The sequence below is a fragment of the Rousettus aegyptiacus genome, unplaced genomic scaffold, assembly GCF_014176215.1.
Source record: "Rousettus aegyptiacus isolate mRouAeg1 unplaced genomic scaffold, mRouAeg1.p scaffold_m13_p_6, whole genome shotgun sequence".
NCBI classification, from domain to species: Eukaryota; Metazoa; Chordata; class Mammalia; order Chiroptera; family Pteropodidae; genus Rousettus; species Rousettus aegyptiacus.
Window position 1 is genome coordinate 71059274 of NW_023416309.1, and position 27234 is coordinate 71086507.

The 27234-nt window shown below is 44.9% G+C and overlaps 1 protein-coding gene across 3 annotated transcripts; it reads left to right on the forward strand.

The window, feature by feature from the left end:
- The first annotated feature begins 200 nt into the window (after positions 1-200).
- On the forward strand, positions 201-27234 carry LOC107498311 (myosin-3). 3 transcript variants are annotated; one of them, XM_036223533.1, is made up of 41 exons: positions 201-364; positions 6357-6415; positions 7080-7291; positions 8879-9022; positions 9489-9645; positions 10130-10157; positions 10553-10661; positions 11338-11430; positions 12197-12260; positions 12343-12441; positions 13305-13408; positions 13493-13631; positions 14029-14147; positions 14232-14381; positions 15071-15241; positions 15344-15650; positions 15764-15834; positions 16407-16494; positions 16579-16696; positions 17092-17215; positions 17305-17441; positions 17526-17781; positions 17974-18216; positions 18306-18482; positions 18593-18738; positions 18819-18909; positions 19318-19707; positions 19811-19937; positions 21034-21152; positions 21326-21522; positions 21878-22061; positions 22744-22909; positions 23216-23340; positions 23872-24180; positions 24296-24499; positions 24575-24700; positions 25613-25783; positions 25878-25982; positions 26159-26254; positions 26369-26506; positions 27076-27234. In XM_036223533.1, the coding sequence occupies exons 3-41, from the start codon at positions 7088-7090 to the stop codon at positions 27100-27102; spliced, it is 5823 nt and encodes a 1940-aa protein (XP_036079426.1). In that variant the 5' UTR covers positions 201-364; positions 6357-6415; positions 7080-7087; the 3' UTR covers positions 27103-27234. The 3 variants fall into 3 exon arrangements, with proteins under 3 accessions (XP_036079426.1, XP_015976776.1, XP_036079427.1); XM_016121290.2 differs by lacking the exon at positions 201-364 and adding an exon at positions 5563-5585; XM_036223534.1 differs by lacking the exon at positions 201-364 and adding an exon at positions 6215-6235.

The window sequence follows — 27234 nt, forward strand, 5'->3', positions numbered from 1 at the left end:
CGGCTGCATAGCCATGGATCCACACATCCCATCATGTAGCTACAGCATATTTTATTCAGTAAACTTGCTATCAATAAATACTTGGGCTACTTTCAATCTTTTACTATTATAAGTAGTGCCACAATAACCTGGTGCTTACAGTGTTTTGGTATTTGTGAACATACATCTTGGAGGAAATTGCTAGAAGTGACTTTGCTTGGTCAAAGGGAAATTGCATATTTACTTTTGTTAATTTTTTTCTAAATTCCCCTCCACAGCAGTTGCACAAGTTTTCACCCACCAGAAAAGTATTGGAGTATGAAGTTCATCACAGCTTGTCAACAGAACATGTTACTCAGCATTTGCATTTTTTCCATTCTAATTGGTGAGAAAGTGTGGTTTTAATATGCATTTCTCTTAAAATAATGAGCATGTTTTTTTTCATATGTTTAAATGCCACCTGTGTATCTTTGTGAGCTGTCTGTTTGGTTCGCTACTTGTTTTTATCTGAAGTCTTTATGTTTTTCTTCTCAACTTTTAAGATTTATATATTAAGGAGATTGTCCCTTTGTGGTGTAATATTTTCTCCCAATTTGTTTTTTGCTCTAATTTTTTTTTTTGCCATAACTTATAAAAAATTGTAATGTTGACTTTTTCTTTTCTGTTGTTTTACCTCTATGCACTTGGAGTCTTTGTAGGTAGGCCCTCCCCACTTCTGGATTGTCAAGAAATTCACCCATGTTTTCTTTTAGTATTTTTTTTTATTCTTTACATTTGGAACTGATATTTGTTATTTAATCTAGTGTGTGGTATGAGATATGAATCCAAATTTATCTTTCTCCAAATAGCCATCCAGTTGCCCCTCCACCACTTATTAAAGAGTCTAACTTTTTTCCACGGAGTTGAGATGCTACCTTCATCATAAATCAAATTTCCATGTGTATTTGGGCCTTTTTCTGGACTTTCGATCATGTTTCTTTGGTCAGTCTGTGTCTTGGGCACCAGCACAACACTCTTCATTATTGACCTTATAGTGTAGGTTTTGATATCTGATGGACTGCCCTACCTGTGACTTTTCTTTTTTTTCAGGGTGTTCTTTACTATGCATGCATAAATTTAGAATCAACTATCTAGCTCCAGGGGAAAAAAGTTGGTATTTTTATGGAGATTGCATTAAATTTATATATTAACTTGGGTATCACTAGCATGTTTATAATGCTGAATCATCGTATCCAATAGCAAAAATAAAATAAAATAAAATCTACTTGTGTGTCTTCCAGTATCACTTTAAGTTTTGCACATATCTCATTAAGTTTATTCTGTACTTTTTATCTTATTGATTGCTATGGAGTCTTTTCTACCACATGATGTCATATCTTCCAATTGGTTATGCAAATTTTTTTTTTTTTAAACAGTTCCTTGGGTGATTTTAAGGCACAGCCAAATTAAAAACCACAACTTTAAATGAAGATTCAGTGTTATCCTTCCATTTAAAGGCTATGGCCCAAATCTTAATCAGTCTCCACTCCCCAAATCAGCCATCATTCGTCCAGATGTTCTCTGATCAGAGTGCTTTTTGTTCTCCATTTCATGCCCTTGGCAACCACCTGGTGACCTCTGATCTTTACCTGCCACACTCACATGCAACCAGTGGACTCATTTATCTGCTTCCTTCTCTATGGCATTGTTCAAACTCATGCATTACATTTTGCTCCTATACCTCAATCCCCTAGCAAAGCCCTGAAGCTCCCCGGCCTCTTTACCACTTCCTTTCCCTTGGAACGCCTGTCTTCTTGTGTCTTGCCTGAAAGCATTCTTCCCTGCTTCGATCATGTTTCTCCAGGCCCCCAACCACAAGGGCCCATCAATCATCTAATCAAATGCAGGCTTGTGACAGCAGCCACAGTGGCCCCACCTTAGGTATGGGATGACGCTCCTCTTTGCCAGCTGAGTGTCACTCACAACTTCGCTCACTCTCATTTTCAGTGTTCTCCTTGGGTTTTCCGGAGCGTGTGGAATCCTCTCCTTACCAGGTCACCTTTTAGCACCAGATGTCCCTTTCTGCCTCTTTCACTTACAGATTGAGGGTTTGACGTTTTCAAGAAGTCTGCTCTGATTAACTTCACAAAATTCTGGCTCAGGTCACTGTTCCTGAGCCATCCACTTCCTGAACCTCTCTCATGTAGTTAGTGAGATGATTCATAACATGTCTTTGACATCACATTCAATTGTGTTATAATCCTAGGCGATCATTTACTATGCTTTGTACCGATCTGCACATTTGAAATTTTTCATAATAGAAAGTGGGGGAAATTTTTTTTTTTTTAATTGAATTAAAGGAGAGTTATGGTCTCCCTGCTTGCATTTCTACGTGGGGCTCTGGGTATTGGCAACGGTCTTGGCTCAGAATAACCGAGTTCCTCATTTCCAGTAACACCTAATTCCCCTCACAGTGGAACACTGAGAAGGCACTTGATCCAGGAGGCATGTGTTCCCCGAGGCTGATTTCATGCTCTGGCAGACAGCAATCCTGAGCATGCCTGAGCCTAGCGGGAGCTGCAGACATCAAACAGGCGGAGGAAGACAGCTTGGACGGAGGAGCCAGGCTCGGGGGAGGGGAGCGTGGCGACCCTCCATTTATCACCTCCTGAGCTAGTGAGCATTCTTGAGGCACAATACATCTTCTTTCCAGTTTATCCAAAAATAAATCCAGCTCTCTGCCCTGGCTGTGGGGATTATCTCCAGCTGGGTGATGGCTGAAAGAACAAGGGTTCCATTCCCCCATTCCCTAAAAGCCGGCTAATAGTATACTGATAAGTCATCTGTCTGTCTATTAGAGAAGGAATTCCACTCCGGCAGAAAATCCAGTTTGCCCCGTGAAAGCTGCCTCTCGAAGCAACATGAGGTTTTCTTCTTCTTTAAGATTTCTCTCCCTTTTGATGGATATATAAGTATGTGTGAGTGTGTGTGTGTGTGTGTGTGTGTGTGTGTGTGTGTCTTTTTTCCTCCTCATCTCAATAAAACAAATATTCAATATAGCTATTCAGGGTCATGAAGAAAGCCAGTCGCACTGTGCTGTAACACATGGAAAACTTTAGATAGAAAAGAAAATTTAAACACCTGCAGTGTGCCAAACACAGCGCCAGGAATGGTATGTCTGAGAATGTAATATTCTATTGAATGCTCATAACTAGCCTGTGAGGCAGCCGTGTCATCCCCATTTTGCAGATGAGAGAGAGAGGCTCAGAGAAGCTGGGCACAATGCAGCCACCCCACAGTTTACAAGGGCCAGGCTGTGGGAGTCACACCTAGGCCTGTCTGACTTGCATGTAGTTCTTCCCTCTCCTAAAATAATTTCCCAAATGACTATACTTTTGGATTCCTGATGTCTAGTTTTTAAATTGTTTTCTCTGTGACAATTGTCACTTCTGTCTTCAGAGTTTCTTCTGGAGAGCTGAGGTCCACCCCTACCTTCGATCCTCTTTTTTATGGCCTTGGGCATGCTTTCTACCTTATATTTTCTCATATGCAATCGGAGATTGCTCAGCAAATGATCTATGATATTCCAGTTGAACACTATGTGATTCTACAATGAAGAAGTTTGATGGAGAGAAGAAAAAAAGGATGAGCATGTGAGGCCATCATCATGTTAGAGCCTGTATTGGGCTCCATAATGTAACATGGTGCTCTTTCACAAGGAACTCAAAGAAACCCTCTAGGGAATATGTCCCTTCAGTTTCCTGGTGGTGGGTATGGATATGGTTAAACAGAGAGAGGGGTAAACTGGTGATAACAAAAGGAAAAATCCAAACCGATGCATGTTTCATCTCCCACAAAGTCCCTCCCAAGAACAACTCTGTTGATGTTTAAGAAGGAAGTACAAACGCCTATCCCCCACCCGTGGCCTGCCCTGCATCTATCACTGCTCGAGATGTAGCCGGGGCCCCTCGCACTGTCCCTTGGCCCCATGGGGCTTGTTAACACCTGCTCCCATAAGTGACATTTACCTGTCACATGGCTGTCCTGACCAGGCATCCAAAGGAGAAGGCCACCCTATGGCACAAAGACTTGGACTGCTGTGCCACTGAGCAGGCCCCGTGGAGAGTAACCCCTTTCATGGCATGGGTGGACCCTTTAGGAGTGTCAGTGCTCTCTGCTTGGAAGAGCAGAGGCTCCCAGAATGGGCAGGCGTGACGTGCAGCTGTTCCATAGTAGGCTGGTGGGCAGACAAGTGGGGTAGCAGCCCTTCCGGACTTTCTCCCTTGGTGTCCTCTTACCTTGCCTGGCCTTCGTAAATTAGCACTTAATAAATCTCTTACTTGGAACTGAAATTACCTAAATTTTAAAAACAATTGAGTCATCATTATTATTAAGAAAAAGCCTGCATCTTCCTTTTCTTTTGTATCTGTATTGGGAGCCAGCATACAGTAGGTATTTAATTAATGTCCTTTCATCATGGGGACTGCTTCCCATTTCCCACCCACACCCCTTTGAGTAGACTCCAAATCTGGGCCTGGTATAGGTGGGAGGAGGCAGTCTCTATTCTCAAGTGGGAACTGTGGACACACAGTTCTGTTTAGAATTAACAACCATAAGATGCCCACAAGTCACCCTCCCAAAAGTCTTGTCAGGAAAACAAACAAACAAAAAGTGAAATGGGAATGGGCAAAGGCTTCAACTATACCCTTATTCTTCTCTGAGGCTTTATTTTTCCAATCCTGACTTAGAAACAACCACATTCGTTAGACCCCTCCCCTCCCTAGCCCTTGCCTTCCCTTTCTCTGCAGGCCACCACTATGCCCCCTACCTCCCACTGAGGCCAGCAGCTGGTCTTTCCTAATTGGTAATATATTTTAATAAGGACAGGGCCTCAAACAACTGTTGCTATGAATACTGGCTGGTGGAATAGCTCCCTGTCATTAATTTACTTGTTGGTCCTGCTGATGCTTAAGAAAGGATTAATGTAATAAAAATACTAATTAAACAGAAAGTTACACAGTAAAAGAAGAAGAAGGGGAGGGGTATGGGAAGGAGACAGAGAATCATTATTGTTGTTGTTTCTAGCATACATTTTATAATCACACAGCCCTGTCACAACCCTGTGTTGTGACAGAAGTCTTTCTTAAAAAGTTCAGGAGGATTTGAACTTTCTCATTCTCAGTTTCATTCACTGTCCCATTTGATGAGAGTTTCAGGCAAATCGCTGACAGGATGTGCTCCGTCCCCAAGGCAAGGGCTCACACTGAAGTCCATGCTTGGTGGCTGCCTGCACGATGGACTTAGGCAGGCCCTCTGCAGCAAGGCTGTTCCAGCGCATCAAGGGGAGAAGGGCCAAGCCCAAGCTCAGGGAAAGGCATCTCAAACTCTCAACTTTCTATAGTTGGAAAAATGGTTATGATCCTGCTCATTTCTATATATACCTTTCCCTTGGCAATGACAAAAAAAAAAAAAAAAAAAAAAACCATGAGGAAGGAGCTGCGTCTCAGCTTGTGGCGTTGGTCACTCTCTTTCCAAATATAGAGAAGGAATGAGCTGTGGGGGTTAGCGGGATCTATAAAAGCCCAGGCCAGCAGAAGCCCCTTTGTAGCTGCTCTCTCTGGGCAGAGGTGAGTCACAGCCCCTTTACTTCAGTGTGGCCAGTGCACTCTGTGCCGTGGCCCTACCTGCCTTTGGTAAGAATTAGGTGTAGAGCTAGATCCTTCTAGGCCCAAATGCCCACACACCCTCAGCCTCCAGCACCCCACTGAAGCAGGGATCCTTCAGGCCTCCTTACTCCTCCCCATTCTCCCCTTGTGGGCAGGATCCCTCTAGACACTTCACAGACCAAGGCCTGTCCACCACAGCCATGCTCTCCCTTTGCCTCTCTGAGCTGTGCAGAGGAGCATGGGGTTCAGTGCCTTCTGCTGCCCTCACCTTTCACACCTGTGCTGTATGTCTATTGGGTATCCTGCTCTCTCAAGATCACACTGGCTGTGTGTCAATTAGCCAATCTCAGAAATTTCTCCCTATCACAGAAAACATGGAGCCCTGACCCTGGCCTGGAACTACAAGCTTTTTTTTTTTTTTTTTTTTTTTAACAGAGATCTTGTATTTATTGCTCAATTCTAAATGGGGGTTATTGCAGACTGAAGAAAGCACCATAGTGGGCTGGTAGGAGCCAGGTTTGGAGGCAGTTGGGGGACAGTTGGGGCCTTTTACTACCTTAATGGCTAACCTATAGGTCATGTCACATCTGCTCCTCCAGCTCACCTCTGTGGTAAGGCTCTTTTTAAGTTATTAGTCCTTTATCCTTATTTAGTTAATTCATCAAGAGCTGATTTAAAGCTAAACCAGACACTTTTAAAGCGTTTTCAGTTCTTTTTGCATGTTTATTACAGGTCTGATTTTCCGTGGCTCTCGTGGCCTTCTGCTGTCCTCCTGCAGGTGTGACTCTCAGGTGAGAATTCAGGCCATGTCCCTTGGCTGGTGTAAGTCTCCAGGTAACCCTAGTAACCAGTTCCTCCCATCTCCCAATGGAACGAAGGATGCAGCATCTAAGGGAGCTCAGACAGGACAGGCTGGGCAGGAGAGGAGCAGAGAGGAGGCAGCTCTTCAGGAAACTTTTCAAATGGATGCTGAGGTCAGATATGGCTTCTATTAACAGCAACTAAAGGAAGCACTGGGCAGCTTCCTTGTGTGAGGAGGTAGCCACCTTGACTCAAAATGGTTCATAAATTCCTCGGCTATTTTCCATTGAGCATACTCTCTTTGAAGAATAGCATTCATTTTTATGGTGTTTATTTTTAAAGCTTCCCTCAGCAGCACTCGGGTTTTACAGCAAGTGAGGTCCCGAGAGAGTCACACTCACCTCTAAATCTTTCACCGAGCTGAGCCTCAGATAATTGAGGAAGTTGGGGTACATATGCTCTGTGCCCTTTGCAGAGGATAGCCACTCAGTAAATGTGAGCCCATTTGATTTTCCCAGCACTTAACGTCTTGCGGGCTCCTAGGACCTAGAATGGCCTGGCTCCTGGGGCAGCAGATGGCAGAGCAGGTGCTGAGACAGGCCTGGAGCCTGGCTCAGGAAGCAGCTGGGCTCACCTGGTGGGTTTGCCTTCCAGTTGACACCATGAGCAGCGACACTGAGATGGAAGTGTTTGGCATAGCCGCTCCTTTCCTCCGGAAGTCAGAAAAGGAGAGGATCGAGGCTCAGAACCAGCCCTTTGATGCCAAAACCTACTGCTTTGTGGTCGACTCAAAGGAGGAATACGCTAAGGGGAAAATTAAGAGTACCCAGGATGGGAAGGTCACGGTGGAGACCGAGGACAACCGGGTAAGCCCCGTGCGTGGCCTCCACAAGCCGACTGGCCCTGTCTGCTCCTCATAGTTGCCCAATCCATGCATCCACCCCACCCCCAGCCACTTCCCGATGTGGCTCTGGCACTGGAATGCCTCTCACAGTGTCACCGTTTAGCTTTCCCAGGTGTCCTCAGAGAAAGCACAGCAATACTGGCCTCAGGTTGCGGGGGAGGAAAAGAACCTGTTTGTGACTGGTCAAAACGATTAATGTTCAGGCACTTCTGTCACTGTCCACATCACCCTAGGTCAGAAGGGACCAGCTCTGTGCATCCCAAGGGTGCACAGCAGAAGACCTCTTTGAAAACACTCTCCTTTGGTAGCCTAGGTTTCCCCCTAATTCTTCTAGCAATAGCCATCTAACTGAGGAAGTAAGGAAAGTGGGTAAGGGACCCTAGTTGACCGCAAGCTCAGTGTGAAATAGTGGCAACACCATATCATGAAGGTGATAAATTCTGGACTTCACTACTTTCTGGATTTAGACTAGAAGAATCTGGAATGTTCCAAGAAAAGTTAAAAAGAAAAGGAGAGAGAGAGAGAGAGAGAGAGAGAGAGAGAGAGAGAGAGAGAGAGAGAGAGAGAGAGAAATCTAAATAAAAGAAATAGTGTCTGACTTTCCCAGGTGTCCACATCCGGGTTGGGTATGAAGAAAAAAGGCATTGAAAACTGCTCTTCAGTGCTACCGAGCCCTCCCAGAGCCTGGTTCTCTGTGTATTTCAGATGACTGAGCTAAGGATGGTCTTGCAAAGCAGTGGGATGTTATGAAGGACAATCTAAGAACAATACAGACCACTCCCAAGGAGGGCTGGTTTGCCAGGTGGAGAGGAAGCCGAGCTCACAGCCTCTGTGCCCAAGGAAGCCTGGGCACTGGGGCAAAGGGCTTTTCCTCTGAAGGAAGCACAAACACACTTGTCAGTTCTTGGAGCCACCGCTCCACCTCACAGTCCCCTTACCTGGCATGGAGCAGCACTCTGAGCCCAGAAAGGCGGGAGGGGCTGAGGTGGGGCTCGGTTCTCTTTCAGAAGCATGAGCAGTAGGGTGGTGAAGAGGCAAGATGCAGGAGCTGAAGAGCTGCTTTCAGAGAGCTCTGCACGTGGGAAACTCTGTGGGCACCAGCCTGCTGATCCAATGCTACCTCCCTTTTTTTCTTCTGCTCCTGCCTCAGGGACACCTGTGGACATGCCTTTCTCTGAGTAGCTAGGAACGGGCCCATCAGGCGCTGGTGCAGAGTTGTGGCCCAACTAGTGTTCCCGAGCTGGCTCCTGTCCTGCACCATCCCCTGCGTCCACCCACAGAGATCCTCTTTCCTCATTTCTTTCATCTTTCCTCATCCCAGGCCCACTGGGGAGGGAAAACAGAAAAGCCTCACATGGCAGAAACAAATCACAGTCTATCATCAGCATTGCAAGTCACCCGCCCCCTCATCTACCTCTCTGTTAAATGGCGTTTTCTCTGGTGCTTGCTTCCAATCACGGCTCACAAGTCCCTTCCTGGGTGACAGATGTCTGCCGCGGGCAAGCCACACAGACGATACTCACTAAGCACTGCACCGCTTCCCCTTCAGACCCTGGTGGTCAAACCAGAGGACGTGTACGCTATGAACCCACCCAAGTTTGACCGGATCGAGGACATGGCCATGCTGACGCACCTGAACGAGCCAGCCGTGCTGTACAACCTCAAGGACCGCTACACCTCCTGGATGATCTATGTCGGTGCCGACGTTGGCGGTGGCTTCCTGGGGCATTGGATGGGGCTGGGAGTGAAGATGCTTGTGTGTGGATGATGGGATTTCAAAAGATGAGGGCTTGACTGAGCTCTTGAATAGATGAGGGGACATGGGGAAAAGAAGAGGAAGCAAAGGGAAGAGAAAGTTAGAAGATGAGAAAGCAAGAGATGAATGAGGTAGTAAGAAAACAGGCTGGCAGAAGAAGGGCAGGGAGGAGGAGGAGCGATCAAGGAGAGCAGCAAAGATAAGCTTCGGGTCTCAGCCTTGTCGCCGAAGCTGTAGGAGTTCTGGCTATGCCCCTCTTTGAATCTTACTTGTCTCACCTGTAAATAGAGATTATATTTTCCATCTTTACTAGTTTATTGTGAGGAAAAGTAAAAAATAATAAAGGCAAAATGTTTTATACATACATACACACACATATATACATTTTTTTACCCTCCCACAGACTTACTCGGGCCTCTTCTGTGTCACTGTCAACCCCTACAAGTGGCTGCCGGTGTACAACCCCGAGGTGGTGGATGGCTACCGAGGCAAAAAGCGCCAGGAGGCCCCGCCCCACATCTTCTCCATCTCTGACAATGCCTATCAGTTCATGCTGACTGGTAGGTTTCCAAGGAGGATGCCCGAAGTGGTGGATCAGGTGCTGGACAGGGCTTGGGAAAGCTGCCCTGGTGTCCTAGGCCTGTGACCTCCACACGAGGGCGAGGGGGCAAAGGTGCTTAAAGAGGCAGGAAGAGGCCGGATCCCTGAAGGCCCTGCAGGCCCTGGTGAGGAGCTTGCTTTTAATGCAAGTATTGATTAAACCATGTGAAACTGACATTTTTGTGGGCCCAAAGCAATACCGACAATTTCATATGGTTCGGCCTAACATCATTGTATGACACTGACTGGTGACAAACCACGGGCTGGGCTTAAACAGGGGCTTAACGTCTCTGAGTCTCTTTCTCAAGTCCCCACCTAGGACTAAATAAAATATCAGAGGGAAGAGGTATTGTGCCTTGAATTCTGACTGCTTGAGAAATAGGGTAGAACTGGGAAGCTCTTTTTATACTGCCATCAACTCTATTTTATTTTTTCCTATGGCAGATCGTGAAAACCAGTCCATTCTGATCACGTAAGTATCCAAGGCATAGAACAGTTTCATAGCTGTGGCTCCTCTTCCCCAGTGCAGAAGGCAAAGGCACCACTTACTCTATTCTGTTCATTAGAAAGTATTTAGAACAAAGTCTATAATGAAAAGACGGATTTGGGGATGGGCAAGAAGGTATGTGGAAGGTCTCAGAAACTGCAATTAGCCATCCTTGGGTCAGCTCAATGATGGAGTCTTCCCTTGGGCCTCTGCCTCTCTGCCTCACTTTTGTTTGGTAGGTGTGCATCTGATGTGGCTCAGAGTATGTCCAGGCCTCTGTGTGGCATCCCGGGGAGCCTTTTTCTACTAACAGAACTTGTTTCTCTCTCTCTCTCTCTCTCTCTCTCTCTCTCTCTCTCTCTCTCGATTGCTTCAAATAGTGGAGAATCTGGAGCAGGAAAGACTGTGAACACCAAGAGGGTTATCCAGTACTTTGCAACAATTGCAGCTACTGGAGACCTCGCCAAGAAGAAGGACTCCAAAATGAAGGTATGGAGAGGAAGAAGGCTTGCTTTGCTTCCCTTCTAATCTTCGGCTTAACTTCCAAATGAAGGGACACAGAGAGACAAGAGACCCCACCCTTCGAGGAAAAGAGAGCAGGCCAGGATTTAAAATCTTGAAGGACAGCCAGTTATCTTAAATAACCCAGTGTATGGTTGATCGTACAGGCCAAGCTCCTGTCATTTCTCTGGAAAATAAGATTCTAAGGCTAACTAAGAAAGGTCAATTTGGGAGCAGCTCCAAGAGCTTCTTTTTTTTTTTTATGGCAGAATCACATACACCTTGAGAGAACTATAGCATATACTTGCCTTTCTAAACAAAAATATTACAACAGTTTGGCATGAATACAGACAATCTAATAGGCTGGAGAATCAAAGAATTGAATGAAGCATTAAAAGAATTTTAAGTCAAGACACCCAATTTAGCTAAATACAACAAAATGACAAAAGTGTTTTGAGTGAGGTGTGCTGGTGATTTGGCTGGTCCTCACACTGGAAAGTCAGAGAGGGAGGAACTGGCTTTGCTGTAGACTGCCAGGAAGCAAGGACAGGCGGGAGTAACAGAGCTGGGGAGTATTGCCTACTGTCCTTTTATGGCTTCTCCCCCCCGCCCCGCCTCCCCCCCCCACCTCCCCCCCCCCCCCCCCCCGGATTTCGTGCATCAGGGGACTCTGGAAGACCAAATCATCAGTGCCAACCCGTTGCTGGAGGCCTTCGGGAATGCCAAGACTGTGAGGAATGACAACTCGTCCCGCTTTGTGAGTCTGGGTTCAAGTTGGCTCGGGTATTCTCTGTGGCTTATGAAGTGAGCAAGTTTTCTGACCTCATCGAGATCACAGTCAGCAGAGACAGATAACTAAAGAACAAAACAAATAACAAGACGATTTTGGATAATGATACATTCCTCCTGTAAAGTTCAATAAACGTGGGGTGTGATAGAGTAAATGGAGCAGGGTCTCCTTTAGACAAGAATAGCAGGGAAGGTCTTTTCGGGGTCTGGCCTGTGAACCCCAAGATCTACAGGATGAGGAGGGACAAAGGGCCTAAGCAAGTGCACAGTCTCTGTAGTGGGGGAGGGCCTAGTCTAGTCAAGGGACCTACAGAGGGTCTGCATGGCAGCTGTGAGGTGGGCAAGGAGGCGCTTCACGGTGGGAGGGAAGAGGCAGAAAGAGACCTGGCCACATGACCACATAGGAGCAGGTGGATTGTGAGAAGGAGTTTAGATTTTATTCTCAAAACTACTGAAGGATTCTATAAGCAAGGAAGTGGTAGGGTTTGATTTGCATCTTGAAAATATCATTCTCTTACTTTGTTGACTAGATAGGGTAAGGAGGTTTGGAGGCATTGTGGAATAAAAGGGATGTGAAAAGGGAGGCTCATCAAACTGGAAAGAGAAAAGGGGAGAAAGAGGAGGACGTGTTTAATTTCAAACTACAGGGAACTAAAGCTCCTATTCACATGACCCGGGAGACAAGTAGGATCACTTGGAGCCTGGTAGACTCTGATCTCCCTTCCTTCCTGCAGGGCAAGTTCATCCGAATCCATTTTGGTACCACTGGGAAGTTGGCCTCTGCAGATATTGAAACTTGTGAGTAGATCATTGGGATCAGATGATGATGTCTCATGGTGGTGGGAAGCAGTTTGGAAGAGCCCCGTGTTTGTGTTCATAGATCTGCTGGAAAAATCAAGAGTGACCTTTCAGCTGAAGGCTGAGAGAAGCTACCACATCTTCTATCAGATACTTTCAAACAAGAAGCCTGAGCTCATAGGTGAGGAAGTCGCCACTGGGTTTGTCTTTTAGACGTTTTGGCTCTAATATCACTGCACCCGGAGAGCTACACCTATACGTAGGGGATTTGACAGCCATTGGAAGGAGTTTGTTTTAGAAATGGGATGTGGCTATATTGGCAGTGACATGCCAATGTGAAAAAAGGAATCCTATGGACAGCAGCAAGATTAAATCACTACTGTATTCAGCACTGGTTTATAAAGACCTCTGAACAACTAAGCATTTAATGATACTTTAGCGCCCTCTTGTGTTCTGATACAGAAAACAACCTTTCATCAAATGCTGTGAGGCCAGTGCAAAATCAGGTGAACAATCTATCCTGTGGATAGTCACCTTGCCTTTTCTTTGTTCTGCACTTAACCCACGCCTCATGCACACTGTCTTCTTTGCCCTTTGGCTATCTTTGCTCAGGCTTCTAGTCCCAAGCCTGGAAATAGGCTGCAGCTTTTCAAAAAATTTTGGAAAAACTATGATTATACCAAACAACCTGTGCTTCCCTTAATGCGGGCTCTTGTCCTAACCCACACTCAGCCAGTTTCCCTATTAACTTTTCTGAATCTGCATCAATATTCATTATTTGTATACACTTTAAGATAATTTAAGTACTGTATCTTCTCTGGGGTTCTTAACCTACATTTCACAGGTGGGCTGCACAGTCTTCCTTGGACTTTATATTCAGCCACAGCCTGAGTATCATGAGGCTGTTTAAAAGAGATATCTAACTCTAAATTCAGTTTGGGCTCCAGCAGTAAAAGTCTCAGCCCAGAAAACAGGTGCTCACATCCATTTGGTGGGTGTTTTCTTTGAATCTATGTGACCTCCTCTAACTATTCATTATTTCAGAGCTGCTGCTTATTACAACCAACCCTTACGACTACCCCTTCATCAGCCAGGGTGAAATCCTGGTGGCCAGCATTGATGATGCAGAGGAGCTGTTGGCTACAGATGTGAGTGCAACCGAGAGAAAGGAGTAGGGTGCTCCCCTCAGTCACTGGGGCCAACCAAGTGAAATCCTGTTCTTTCAATGCCAGAGTGCCATTGACATTCTGGGCTTCACCCCAGAAGAGAAATCTGGACTCTACAAGCTGACAGGCGCTGTGTTGCACTATGGGAACATGAAGTTCAAGCAGAAGCAGCGAGAGGAGCAGGCAGAGCCAGACGGCACCGAAGGTACAAAATCACCACAACGGGCTGTAAGCAGAGCTGGGTGGTTGTTCAGCTGAGATAGTTTGGTGCCTCTTTTGAAAGTGATTAATCCTTCTTCCCGTTAGAGAGGTGAACCTTGGGGCTCAGATACCTATAGGACTGTTACCACCCCTGTTTGCTGAATCACAAGAAGAGTTCTACTTCAGATGCAATGAGAAGTGATCAGGGCTTTCTGGAACCCAATCCTGCCTTTTCACAAAATCTATCACATCCTCTGAGCAACCTAGCATCTATTGGCTGCATATAAGCAATGTAGGAATGTGGAATGTAAAATGCACTGAGACAGACTTAGCTAAGCTTTGCAACATCTGGATGTTTTCCAAGGGGTTTTCCTTTGCAATTATCTTTCTTTTTGTACCAGTGGCTGACAAGACAGCCTATCTTATGGGCCTGAACTCTTCAGACCTCCTGAAAGCTTTGTGCTTCCCCAGAGTGAAAGTTGGGAATGAATATGTTACCAAAGGTCAAACTGTGGATCAGGTAAGTGTCTGCTTCAAGACCAGGAAGGATGTAGGCACATAACGGCCACTGCCTTTAGACTCATTAGCTGAGCTTTCCCAATAGGTTCATCACGCTGTGAATGCCCTTTCCAAATCGGTTTATGAAAAGTTGTTCCTGTGGATGGTCACTCGCATCAACCAGCAGCTGGACACGAAGCTACCAAGGCAACACTTCATTGGGGTTTTGGACATTGCAGGCTTTGAGATCTTTGAGGTTCGTGTTGCTTATATTCATGCTTTCATGTGGCCTTGTTTGGGGAGACTGTTTTCCAGGATCCTCTAGGGAAGATATCAAGGTGGCCAACATGTCTTAGCATCACATCTTGTAGGAAAGCTAGACAGAGGGTGGATCCTATAGAAGAGCATGTGGTAGGGTTTGTATTATTTTAAGATAGGGAACACTTGGGTCAAGGGCAATTTTAAAAAATAATGTCCAATGAATTAAAAAAAAAATCTCAAATATGTCTATATGCCTGGCTCTTAGTGTGAGCCAGGCATATAGAGAATTTTATAATAAGCCAATCATGCAATATTTAACAGAAACATCCTACTGGTTCATCAAAGTGTGTATTTGGTATCTACCAGGTATAAGACATGCAGATGAATAAAAGATGAGCCTGTAGTCCGTAGAGGAAGATGGGAAGTATATAAGGCAGACTGTGGTCAGTGCACGAGAGAGGCCCAGACCATGTGAACTCAGGAGAGGGGGAAGCACCTTCTGGCTGGAAGTTCAGAGAAGACTCCAAGGAGGAGATATGATCTGAGCCAGGCCTTGAAGAATGTGACCATATCTGAAAGCATAAATGAGCTGGCTAGAGCCTGAGCAATGAGGAGGAAGATTGGTGGGTCTTTGATTTTGAAAAAAGTCTAACTTTTCATGTGAACATTGTATTTTGATGTTAGTATAACAGCCTGGAGCAGCTGTGCATCAACTTCACCAACGAGAAACTGCAACAGTTTTTCAACCACCACATGTTCGTGCTGGAGCAGGAGGAGTACAAAAAGGAAGGCATCGAGTGGACCTTCATTGACTTCGGGATGGACCTAGCTGCCTGCATTGAGCTCATAGAAAAGGTATCCTGTTCTATTCACTCAGAAACCTCTCCTCGTATACTCTGCTGCTCATCACTGCAGCTCATGTTTACTCCATATGCATTTTGCCTTGCCTTAATCTAGCCTATGGGCATCTTCTCCATCCTGGAAGAGGAGTGTATGTTCCCCAAGGCCACAGACACCTCCTTCAAGAACAAGCTGTATGACCAGCACCTGGGCAAGTCCAGCAACTTCCAGAAACCCAAGGTGGTCAAAGGCAGAGCCGAGGCCCATTTCTCTCTGATCCACTACGCGGGCACCGTGGACTACAGTGTCTCGGGCTGGCTGGAGAAGAACAAGGACCCTCTGAATGAGACCGTCGTTGGGCTGTACCAGAAGTCCTCCAACAGGCTCCTGGCACATCTCTATGCCACCTTTGCCACCACGGACGGTAACAGACTCCATAGGGTGCCTTGGAGTCATGCTTTCTCCCTCCATTCGGTCCACAGGACTGAATAACCTGTATAGATGTGCTAACAGCATGTGCCCTCTTATTTCTTTCAGCTGACAGCGGAAAGAAGAAAGTTGCCAAGAAGAAGGGTTCTTCCTTCCAAACTGTCTCTGCCCTTTTCAGAGTAAGAAAATACAAGTTTATTTGCTTGCATTTGGTTTAAGTCATCTCAAAATGAGCAATGTAGAAATTCTAAACTTGGTTTCTTTAAGAATAGTAAATGAGGTCTTAATCTGATTACTGTCATTTAGTGAAGTTGAATGATGGTATAATGATATATAAATGAGATTTAACCATGTAGGACCAAAATTTAATTATCATTTTATGCTGCAACTAGCTGGGTTGTCTGGCCTAGGAGGTAAGTGCTCAGCACAAACTTTCTGACTTGCCTGAAGGACACATGGAATAGCATCTCATTCTCTCAGTGGGACCAGATACATCTCTTGAGTTGATTTTGGAGGGCATTTTATATATGGTTAGTCTCTGGTTCCCTGTGAAGCAAAAGACTATTATAAAAGTTATTTGCCTACTCCTCTAACCATAGAACTATTAAAAGAAAGAATTAGATAATTCCATTATTCTTTAGAATTCATAAGTTTAAAACATATATCTCATTTTTCATTATATGTCTCTGTGTTTGTAAAAGCCTACATACAGCAGACTGTCAAATGTAATCTTTTTTTTTTTTTTTTTTAGGAAAACCTGAACAAGCTGATGTCAAATTTAAGAACTACTCACCCTCACTTTGTGCGCTGTATAATTCCCAATGAAACGAAAACCCCAGGTAAGATACCTTCTGGCTCTCTAGATGGTGGTCGATTTTTAAGAAATTCTGTGTGAAGCTGACGTTCTGTGCTTCTGTTCTCAGGGGCTATGGAGCATAGTCTTGTCCTCCACCAGCTGCGCTGTAACGGTGTCCTGGAGGGCATTCGCATCTGCAGGAAGGGATTCCCAAATCGGATTCTCTATGGGGATTTTAAACAAAGGTGTGTCATAAAAATGCTCTATGTGATGCTTGATATGATGTACAATTAGTGGAATTTGAGAGAGAAATAATGATAAAAAGACCCATTTCAACAGAACAGTTATAGATTTTCGTGTCAAATGAATAATCTACCACTTGGTCAAGGTATACACATACCTCTTTCTTCCACGTTTTCTCAGTAGTTTATCTGATATATACTGGGCAGAAAATACCTTGCCTAAGGATCAGGAGGCTTAGATTCCAGGCCATTATCTAGCAGCATGATTACAAGCAAGTTTGTTTTACTCTCTGGACCTTGGCTGTCTTGCCTACAGGAAGTGAGGCTTGAACTGGATGGTCTCCAAAGTTTATGTGTTTGCTAATTGTCTTTGATTGTTTCTGTCTCTACAACTGCAGATATCGAGTGTTGAATGCCAGTGCAATCCCTGAGGGACAATTTATCGACAGCAAGAAAGCTTGTGAAAAGCTGTTGGCATCCATCGATATTGATCACACTCAGTACAAATTTGGACATACCAAGGTAATGTGTTAATTACGACAGATGCTGGACTTTAGTTCCCTTTAGCCTTCTTCAGAAAACTGACTCATGCCATCCTTCTCTCCTCTAAGGTGTTCTTTAAGGCTGGCTTGCTGGGAACCCTGGAAGAAATGCGTGATGACCGCCTGGCCAAACTGATCACCCGGACCCAAGCTGTGTGCAGAGGGTTCCTCATGCGTGTGGAATTCCAGAAGATGGTGCAGAGAAGGTTGAGCAGGGTTTTTGTTCAAACAAGAGATCTTTGGGAGAAGTGGGGAGTCTCTCTTAGAAATAACTCATATTTTATTTTTAGGGAGTCCATCTTCTGCATCCAATACAACATTCGTTCATTCATGAATGTGAAGCACTGGCCGTGGATGAAACTTTTCTTCAAGATCAAGCCCCTCCTCAAGAGTGCAGAGACAGAGAAGGAGATGGCCACCATGAAGGAAGAGTTTCAGAAAACCAAAGATGAACTTGCCAAGTCAGAGGCAAAAAGGAAGGAACTGGAGGAAAAATTGGTGACTCTAGTACAAGAGAAGAATGACCTGCAGCTCCAAGTACAGGCTGTATGTGCTTAGAAATATTTTCTTTCTTTACTTTCCTTCTAAATTTGATTATTTAGGAAAGTTAGGATTTTGGTGGGATTTCTGCTTTTTAGTTGCTATGCTTCATTAAAACTTCATGTATAACAAAATACTGGAATGTCACAAACCTTCTCTCACTAAAGAAAATCATAAAATAATGATTGTTTTTCAAAGGAAAGTGAAAACTTGTTGGATGCTGAGGAAAGATGTGATCAACTGATCAAAGCCAAATTCCAGCTTGAAGCTAAAATCAAAGAGGTGACCGAAAGAGCTGAAGATGAGGAAGAGATCAATGCTGAGCTGACAGCCAAGAAGAGGAAACTGGAAGATGAATGTTCAGAGCTCAAGAAAGACATAGATGACCTCGAACTAACACTGGCCAAGGTTGAAAAGGAAAAGCATGCTACAGAGAACAAGGTACTCTCTTTGTCATTCTTTCTAGTTTGATGTAGGCATTGCAAACCATACTGTATTTCTTCTTATAATTGCTCGCGACTTTCTCTTAGGTTAAAAACCTTACTGAGGAACTCGCCGGGTTGGATGAAACAATTGCAAAGTTAACCAGGGAGAAGAAGGCCCTCCAAGAGGCCCACCAGCAGACCCTGGATGACCTCCAAGCTGAAGAAGACAAAGTCAATTCTTTGAGTAAAATCAAGGGCAAACTGGAACAGCAGGTCGATGATGTAAGTAAAGATTGCTAATTGGAAGTCCTAGAGCTTCGGGGTTGGAAGAGCCCCCAGAAATCTTCTGGTGCAAAGCATTTGTTCTCAAAAAGAAATGATGCTTCTTGCAGCTGGAAAGTTCCCTAGAACAAGAGAAGAAGCTCCGTGTAGACCTGGAAAGGAACAAAAGGAAGCTTGAGGGAGACTTGAAGCTTGCCCATGAGTCTATACTAGATCTGGAGAATGATAAGCAACAGCTGGATGAAAGGCTCAAGAAGTACGCTCTAAAACTACTGATTTTAATTTGGCAAGTTACTTGGTATTTTGTCTTTATATATTCTACATTTCTGTTCACAGGAAGGATTTTGAATATAGTCAACTGCAAAGCAAAGTGGAGGATGAGCAGACTCTGGGGCTTCAGTTTCAGAAGAAAATCAAAGAGCTACAGGTAGGAGGTGTTGTATTTTTCTTTTACATGTGGGTCACTCGCAGTGGGCTGGGTGCTCTGTGTTATAAGCCATTTAGAGCAAGTCAGCAGCACCATGGGTCTGCCTGCCTCAGTGGTTTCCTTTCTACTGGGCTGACACAGCAGTGATAAATAATTTTTCCAGTATTTTAAATGAAATACAAATTGGAATATTCTGAATTGACATTTAGTTGAATGGACAATATCCTGGGCTGATCACTGCAGGACAATGATCATATTGGGGCAGAGAAAATTCATATTAAAGGAAATTAGCAACATTCACATTTCTCTGGGAGAAGTTCCAGAATCAGTTTGTCTTACGGGAATGGAAACTAGCTCATTCTTGACATTTAGAGTGAATCACTGGGACTGATTGGCTGCCCTCTACAGGCTCGAATTGAGGAGCTGGAAGAAGAGATTGAGGCAGAGAGGGCGACCCGAGCAAAGACAGAAAAACAGCGCAGCGACTATGCCCGAGAACTGGAGGAGCTGAGTGAGAGGCTGGAGGAAGCTGGAGGAGTCACCTCCACCCAGATAGAACTGAACAAGAAGCGGGAGGCCGAGTTCCTGAAACTGCGCAGGGATCTGGAGGAGGCCACCCTGCAGCATGAAGCCACGGTGGCCACCCTGAGGAAGAAGCACGCGGACAGCATGGCTGAGCTCGGGGAGCAGATTGACAACCTGCAGAGGGTCAAGCAAAAGCTGGAGAAGGAGAAAAGCGAGTTCAAGTTGGAGATTGACGACCTCTCCAGCAATGCAGAGAGTGTGTCGAAATCAAAGGTACTTGGGCAGGATGGGGCCCTATGCTTTCTATTAAAGAGATCTCTTTGGTCATCAAAATCGCAGTGCTTACCTAATTTTCTTCTCCTTTTCGCTCTTTTAGGCAAATCTGGAAAAAATATGTCGAATGCTGGAGGATCAGCTAAGTGAGGCCAGGGGCAAGAATGAGGAAATTCAGAGGAGCATGAGTGAGCTGACGACACAGAAGTCTCGTCTTCAGACTGAGGCCGGTGAGCAATGGGAAATGAACAGGCGGGGCGACACCTTACAAACGCCTAATGGGGCAACTGGTGAAAACTGAAGGGCAGCATTTGTTTGGAAGAGAAACAATTGGAATAACATACAAAAAGAATCAGTCAAAATATGAGAGAGAGAGAGAGAGAGAGAGAGAGAGAGAGAGAGAGAGAGAGAATGCAACCAGAAAAAGAAGAAACTCAAAATATCATCTGGTTCAAACTCTTTCAAAATTAGTATAATCTTGCATCAAAAAGAGTCTAAATGGTAAAAAAATGGGACTAGAAACCAAGCCCGATGGCCTTTCTACTTCTTGCTGCACATAGATTTAGATTGTCTGCTGTCAAGTGAAGTGAAATGAAGTATTTTCAGATTGGCCGCAATCAAGACAATAAATAAAAGAACATGGCCAATCTGTATGGGCTCTTGGTATGTAATAAAAATACAAGGGAACATTATTTGGGGCTTTTACCTAGAAAATGTGGCTCTACCCAGCACTGGCCCTGCAGCCCATTATCACAGGTGAATCAATCCTTTGCTAAGAGTCACAACCAAGACAAGAAATGAAGAAAAGAAGTTAAGTTGCCACTTCTAAAATAATTTCGAGATTATAAAGAGCTCTGAAGCTTCTCACCCCCTCTCTTTTTTTCTTTCACTTCCATATGAGCATGTAAACCTGAACTTACCACGTTCACCCAAGAGTCTACCTTCAAATTATTAGGGATATCAAGTCCTTGGAAAAGCAATATTTCCCTTAATGACAAATTGACAAATAACTGGAAACACCAGCCACTGGAAGGTCTGATGGGAGTTTTTGGGTGATCCAGGTTATGTTTAAATTTACGATGGTTCTCAATGGGCTTTATTGACAAAAGTCACTCCACACTTCTAGTAGTTTATGACAACTTATCAGGTTGTGTGTTCATTTTCTCTTTTATGGACTCATACCTTCATCCCTAAGAAAGGACCACAACTTAAAATTTTTACTCTCTCCCCAGATCATAGCACAGTGCTTTACATACGGTGTCTTACACACACTTGATGAATGAATGAATGAATGAATGACCTAAAAACATTTCTTTCTGGACACAGGTGAGCTGAGTCGCCAGCTGGAAGAAAAAGAGAGCATAGTATCCCAACTTTCAAGGAGCAAGCAAGCATTTACCCAGCAAATAGAAGAGCTCAAGAGGCAGTTAGAGGAAGAAAGCAAGGTACGTCATCTGAGAAAGTGCTTCCTTGATCTAATTTTCAAGTACTACCTGCAAGAAAAAAAGGCAACTTTATTCAGTAGGTGATGATAGTGGGAACATACTTGGATTGTATCACCCACATGTCAGTGAATTGTTAATCCTCTAGGGGCTCTCCTCTTTCTTGACTTTTTCAGGCCAAGAATGCCCTGGCCCACGCCCTGCAGTCCTCCCGCCACGACTGTGACCTGCTGCGGGAACAGTATGAGGAGGAGCAGGAAGGCAAAGCTGAGCTGCAGAGGGCGCTGTCCAAGGCCAACAGCGAGGTTGCCCAGTGGAGGACCAAATATGAGACAGACGCCATCCAGCGCACAGAGGAGCTGGAGGAGGCCAAGTACACAACTCCATTTACCTTTAGAAGAACTTGAACTCTTGAATGGTCATATGATAGAGGGCACTGACTTTAGAACTACTTGGGAATAATTTTTTTTTGTTAATAGATGTTTCTCCATTTCGTCTGTCTTTTAATGCCATGCTGTTCCATTAGGGGTAACTGGCCTTAGCACATTTCATTAAGACAGACAGCTTTGATCATGATTAAAGACAAGGAAGGTTACTGGTCACTGATTTTTAGCAACCAGGAAATTCTCCTTGGCTTATGAAATGGGAACTTGAATCACATGATGAATACTGATGTGTGAGAGGATTGAAACTTAAATAGTATCTGCTCCTATTTCGTATTCTTCAAGAAAAAAACTTGCTCAGCGCCTTCAAGATTCTGAGGAACAGGTTGAGGCAGTGAATGCGAAATGTGCTTCCTTGGAGAAGACCAAGCAGAGGCTGCAAGGCGAGGTCGAGGATCTGATGGTTGATGTGGAGAGAGCCAACTCCCTGGCTGCCGCGCTAGACAAGAAGCAGAGGAACTTTGACAAGGTGTGGGGTCTGCTCCATGCTGGCCAAATGCCATGATGTGGGGAACGCCTTGTGGTCATGGATGGAGGAGATGGGTCCCAGTCCTGCCCCGCCCCACCAGCGGTATTACCTGGGCAGAGTCCTTGAGCTTCACTGAGCTGTAGTTTCCTCATCTATAAATTGAAATGGGGATTGGATGGGGTAGAAGTCTCTTTAAAGCATTGTCAGTAGAGACAGGCCCATTTCTACAATGGTACTCAGCCCCAAACATTTTCCTGCCCCTGGCTGCTGGTCTGTCTTCTGGGTGGCTGAAATGTGGGAATTCAACTCGGGTCCCATTGAGAAGCTTTCTGGAAGCCCCCTTTCAGCATGGCAGATAGGTTGATTTGAACCAAAGTTTTAATAAAATATTTTAAAATTCAGAGCCATCTTCATATTAGGAACAGGGCAATTTTGCCCAGCTAATTCCTCCTCAAAGAATCCATTTGCTTTTTGGAGACAATTGCTACTGATCAATTATTGATCTTGAGTAAATTTATAAAATAAAATCTTGGTTCATCCAATAACCAAAAACAAGGAGCTAGGTGAGAGATACAGCCGAGTGTAGCCCCAACTCTAAGATTTACCTTAACCATTATATTTAATTAGAAGCTTGGAGGAGATGAGCTAATAAACAGAGATACTTTCCATCCCGGTGTTCCAGGTGTTAGCTGAATGGAAAACAAAGTGTGAGGAGAGTCAGGCAGAGCTGGAGGCATCGCTGAAGGAATCTCGTTCTTTGAGCACTGAACTCTTCAAACTGAAAAATGCCTATGAAGAAGCCTTAGATCAACTTGAAACTGTGAAACGAGAAAATAAGAACTTAGAGCGTAAGCAGTTTAAAACCATCTGAAATCTCCCTTCACGCTGTTGCCGGAGCATGTGCTGGAGTGGGCACGACTCCACGCTCAAATTCCTACACGTCTGTCCGTTGATGCATGTACAGAAGGCATTCATCATCTGTGGGGGGTTTTTTTTTTTTTTTTGAGTCTCTCTCTATATACAATATCTTATCTCTAGCAAACAGCAGGCTTAGAATTGTAATAAACTAGGTAAAAAGGATTTAGTTGATGTTTACCATGCCTGGAAACCTGTAAGGAGGTGTTCTAATGCAATCAAAATTTATTTCTTTGCAGAGGAGATAGCAGATCTCACAGAACAAATTGCTGAAAACGGTAAGACTATCCACGAACTGGAGAAATCAAGAAAGCAGATCGAGCTGGAAAAGGCCGATATCCAGCTGGCTCTTGAGGAAGCAGAGGTGAGCAGAAAGCTTGGGAGGCAGCGGCAGGAACAGGCACAGCCCTGGTGGAGTGCCAGCCTCGGAGAACAGCTGGCCCCACTCTGTGTCTTACTTCTTGTTTCTGTAAAATCACGGTCCTGAAACCCGATCCTTTCCTGTCAAATAGCATAACTGTGAGGTTGAATGAGATAATACTGTGAATCGTCTTGGACTTATTGAAGAAAATCGTTACACTACAATAGATCTAAAAATGAGGCTTGACAAAATCCTAGACGATTTTAAAATATCAGGTGCTTTTCACTCCTCAGAAATAAGATCATTTAAATGTTATTCTCTTTCAACAGTATAATCTAAAGCAAACAGCAATAGAACAGATTTTATTTCTGCACTGAAGATAAATTAAGGATTCTTTTTTTTTAAGATAAAAGATAGTTTTGAATTGTAGAGTTAGAGTTACAAATATTCTACTGAAGATGTATTACCCTAAAGGGCAGTGTAGCAGGCTCTATACTACCACTGGTATTATTTCTATTTTTTTATTCTTTAAAGGCTGCCCTTGAGCATGAAGAGGCCAAGATCCTCCGAATCCAGCTGGAACTGACACAAGTGAAATCAGAAATCGACAGAAAGATTGCTGAGAAAGATGAAGAGATCGAGCAGCTGAAGAGGAACTACCAGAGAACGGTAGAAACCATGCAGAGCGCCCTGGATGCCGAAGTCCGGAGCAGGAATGAAGCCATCAGGATCAAGAAGAAGATGGAGGGGGATCTGAATGAAATTGAGATCCAGCTGAGCCACGCCAACCGCCAGGCCGCAGAAACCCTCAAACACCTCAGGAGTGTCCAGGGGCAGTTGAAGGTTTGAGAGAGTTCCGGTGGGAAACCGCTCCTCTCCTCAAATGCTCAGATGTCAGCTAGGCTCATGGTCCTGAAGCCTCAACTTCAACTAGACTTTTCTGTTTTTCTCTGGCTAGGACACCCAGCTACACCTGGATGATGCTCTCCGGGGCCAGGAGGACCTGAAGGAGCAGCTGGCAATCGTGGAGCGCAGAGCCAACCTGCTGCAGGCCGAGGTGGAGGAGCTGCGGGCTTCTCTGGAGCAGACAGAGAGAGCCCGGAAACTGGCTGAACAAGAGCTCCTGGATTCCAATGAGAGAGTGCAGCTGCTGCACACCCAGGTGAGGGAAGAGGGCAGCAGAGGGGAGAGACCTGCCTCAGACCGGCCTGGGTAACTCCCATTCTTCTGGCCCTAGAACACCAGCCTCATCCACACCAAGAAGAAGCTGGAAACAGACCTCATGCAGCTGCAGAGCGAGGTTGAAGATGCCAGCAGGGATGCAAGGAATGCTGAAGAGAAAGCAAAGAAGGCCATCACAGATGTAAGGCTTTTTTTCCTGCTCCCGTGAAGCTGCCCAGACTCTGTTTCAATAAAGCCTCCTGCCCTTTCCCAGCCATGAGACAGTTCCCATCAGACAGGTTGGGGCCTCCCTGGGGACACAAATGGTGTGTGTTCAGCTTCCAAACCACTGCCAACCTCTCTCAAACTCAGTGTGTCCCCTCCTGCACATTTTCAAGGTAGATATGAGAAATATAAGGGACAACAGGGAAAAAAACCACGAAAGACTGAAAGGGATTATATTGTTTCTTGTGCCCATAGGGAAGCATACTTTTATTTCCTTCAACATATGACTTACTCCAAATGTAAAAAGGAGACCCTCAGATGTCAATATCCCACCAAATTTCACTGTACGCAAATGAAGCTGGCTGGCTTCATTCTCACCAGCACCTAACCTTCCTGGGTCTCGAGGCCTTGTCCCCACAGCCGCATCTCCCACAGCGCCCTCTGCTGCCTGATGGAGAACACTACCTTGCAACTATTTTACTCCTCTCCTTGTTCACACACACCCTAATTCTCTAGAGGTTTTCCCTTAATCTCATTATCTCCAAACCTCTGATCAGAAGATCAGTCTTCTCTAAATCTTGAGTTCCTTTGAAAAAAATATATTGGCGATCGTGTTGACAATGAAAGAAAGAATTTCATTGGGGTGGGCGAAGGTCCCAAGGAGGCCTGTTTAAGAAAAGGAGGAGACCATTTCCCGTCCAGTCCTTGAACGTTTTGTTTCTTAGATTCATTAATATACCTTGTGTGTCCTTTCTCATATTCCCTTCTGGAAGGGTGTGCTCAATCATCTTACCTATAGTTCTTCTTTAGCATGGCTCTGATCTTCTGGGTACCTGAGTTTTGACAGCTCCCAGGCACTTAATCTTTGTCTGCATCTTTGCTTTTTTAGGCGGCCATGATGGCCGAGGAGCTGAAGAAGGAGCAGGACACCAGCGCCCACCTGGAGCGGATGAAGAAGAACCTGGAACAGACAGTGAAGGACCTACAGCACCGTCTGGATGAGGCTGAGCAGCTGGCTCTGAAGGGCGGGAAGAAGCAGATCCAGAAACTGGAGACACGGGTACTTGCGGGAAGAGTTCCAGCATTAGCAGAGCTTTCTGGCTTCTCCCATTGTTGCTATAGCCCTGGACTAATTTCCCAACTCTGTACCCCAGATCCGAGAGCTGGAGTTTGAACTTGAAGGGGAGCAGAAGAAGAACACTGAGTCTGTCAAGGGACTGAGGAAATATGAACGGCGGGTCAAGGAGTTAACTTACCAGGTAAGTAGAAAGAAAACCAGAGAGGCATTATTATTATTTTTTTCTATAAAATGCAAACACCACCCTGGATTCTCTCTCCAGAGTAAAGAAAGACACACTTCGGCCCCAGAAAACTGGCCAGACCTTATGTGACTCTGCCCCCTCCTCTAGTTACATTGTCGCATTCTCACTTTTAGAGTGAAGAGGACAGGAAGAATGTGCTGAGACTACAGGATCTGGTGGATAAACTTCAAGTGAAAGTCAAATCCTACAAGAGGCAGGCTGAGGAAGCTGTAAGTCAGACACTTCTGTGATTTTACAAACAGTAGTTTGTTCCCCGCAGTAAGCTCTAAGAGAGGTGTACGAGGTATACACTGATCTTACCTGCCTGGGCTCTTTGGTTTTAGGATGAACAAGCCAATGCTCATCTCACCAAATTCCGAAAAGCTCAGCATGAGCTTGAGGAAGCTGAAGAACGTGCCGATATTGCAGAATCTCAAGTCAATAAGCTTCGTGCTAAGACCCGAGACTTCACTTCCAGCAGGGTAGGTGGTTCCTAGTGGCACTAGATAGAGAGCAGTAGACGTATGCCGGAGTTGCAGGCCCCCAGACAACCCGGGAAGAACCCATGTGATACAGACGCTTTTAAACTGGAAGGAGCCTTAGAGAATTCTCAACTTTAGAACTGGTTGATCTTGGGCTCAGAAAAGGAAGAGATATTTTTAAGGTCACTTAGCTGAGAAGACCCCCTCTAGAACCCAGGTCTGTAAGTCATTATAAAAATTAAACACCATCTTCAAAAGGAATGAATGTTTTCCCCTGAGATATTTCAAGTGCCCTCTGTTGACTCTGTCTTCAGTCACTATAAATGTAAGTAGATACCCGTAGGTAAGAAGCCCCGATGTATGGGGCTAGTTCTCTCTGAGGGCCAGTTTCTCATGCTATGGGGTGAATTTCTCCATGTATATAATCATGTATTCTTCTGCGGTGCAAAAAATATCCTGTGTCCTACTTAAGTGTGTAAGCAAGCAACTCCCTGATGCTCGCCAGGAGAGGGAGCAAGAGAAAACACCTATGCCATGTAACATAACTAAAAATACTATGTTCTTTGCAGATGGTGGTTCATGAGAGTGAAGAGTGAGTGATCCTCTTCTGGAACAGGACAGAAAATATGCAAAATGTATATTTTCATGGTTCCTGACTATTTTTCTTAATTTCCATATTACTGCTTTTCACATGCAATAAACTTTGCTTTGTTTGCTGTTTCATTAAA

Coding starts and splice junctions, on each gene's coding strand:
- LOC107498311 (XM_036223533.1), top strand. CDS start 7,088: ATGAGCAGCGACACTGAGATGGAAGTGTTTGGCATAGCCGCTCCTTTC. Junction 7,292..8,878: donor TGGAGACCGAGGACAACCGG/GTAAGCCCCGTG, acceptor CTTCCCCTTCAG/ACCCTGGTGGTCAAACCAGA. Junction 12,442..13,304: donor CAAGAAGCCTGAGCTCATAG/GTGAGGAAGTCG, acceptor TCATTATTTCAG/AGCTGCTGCTTATTACAACC.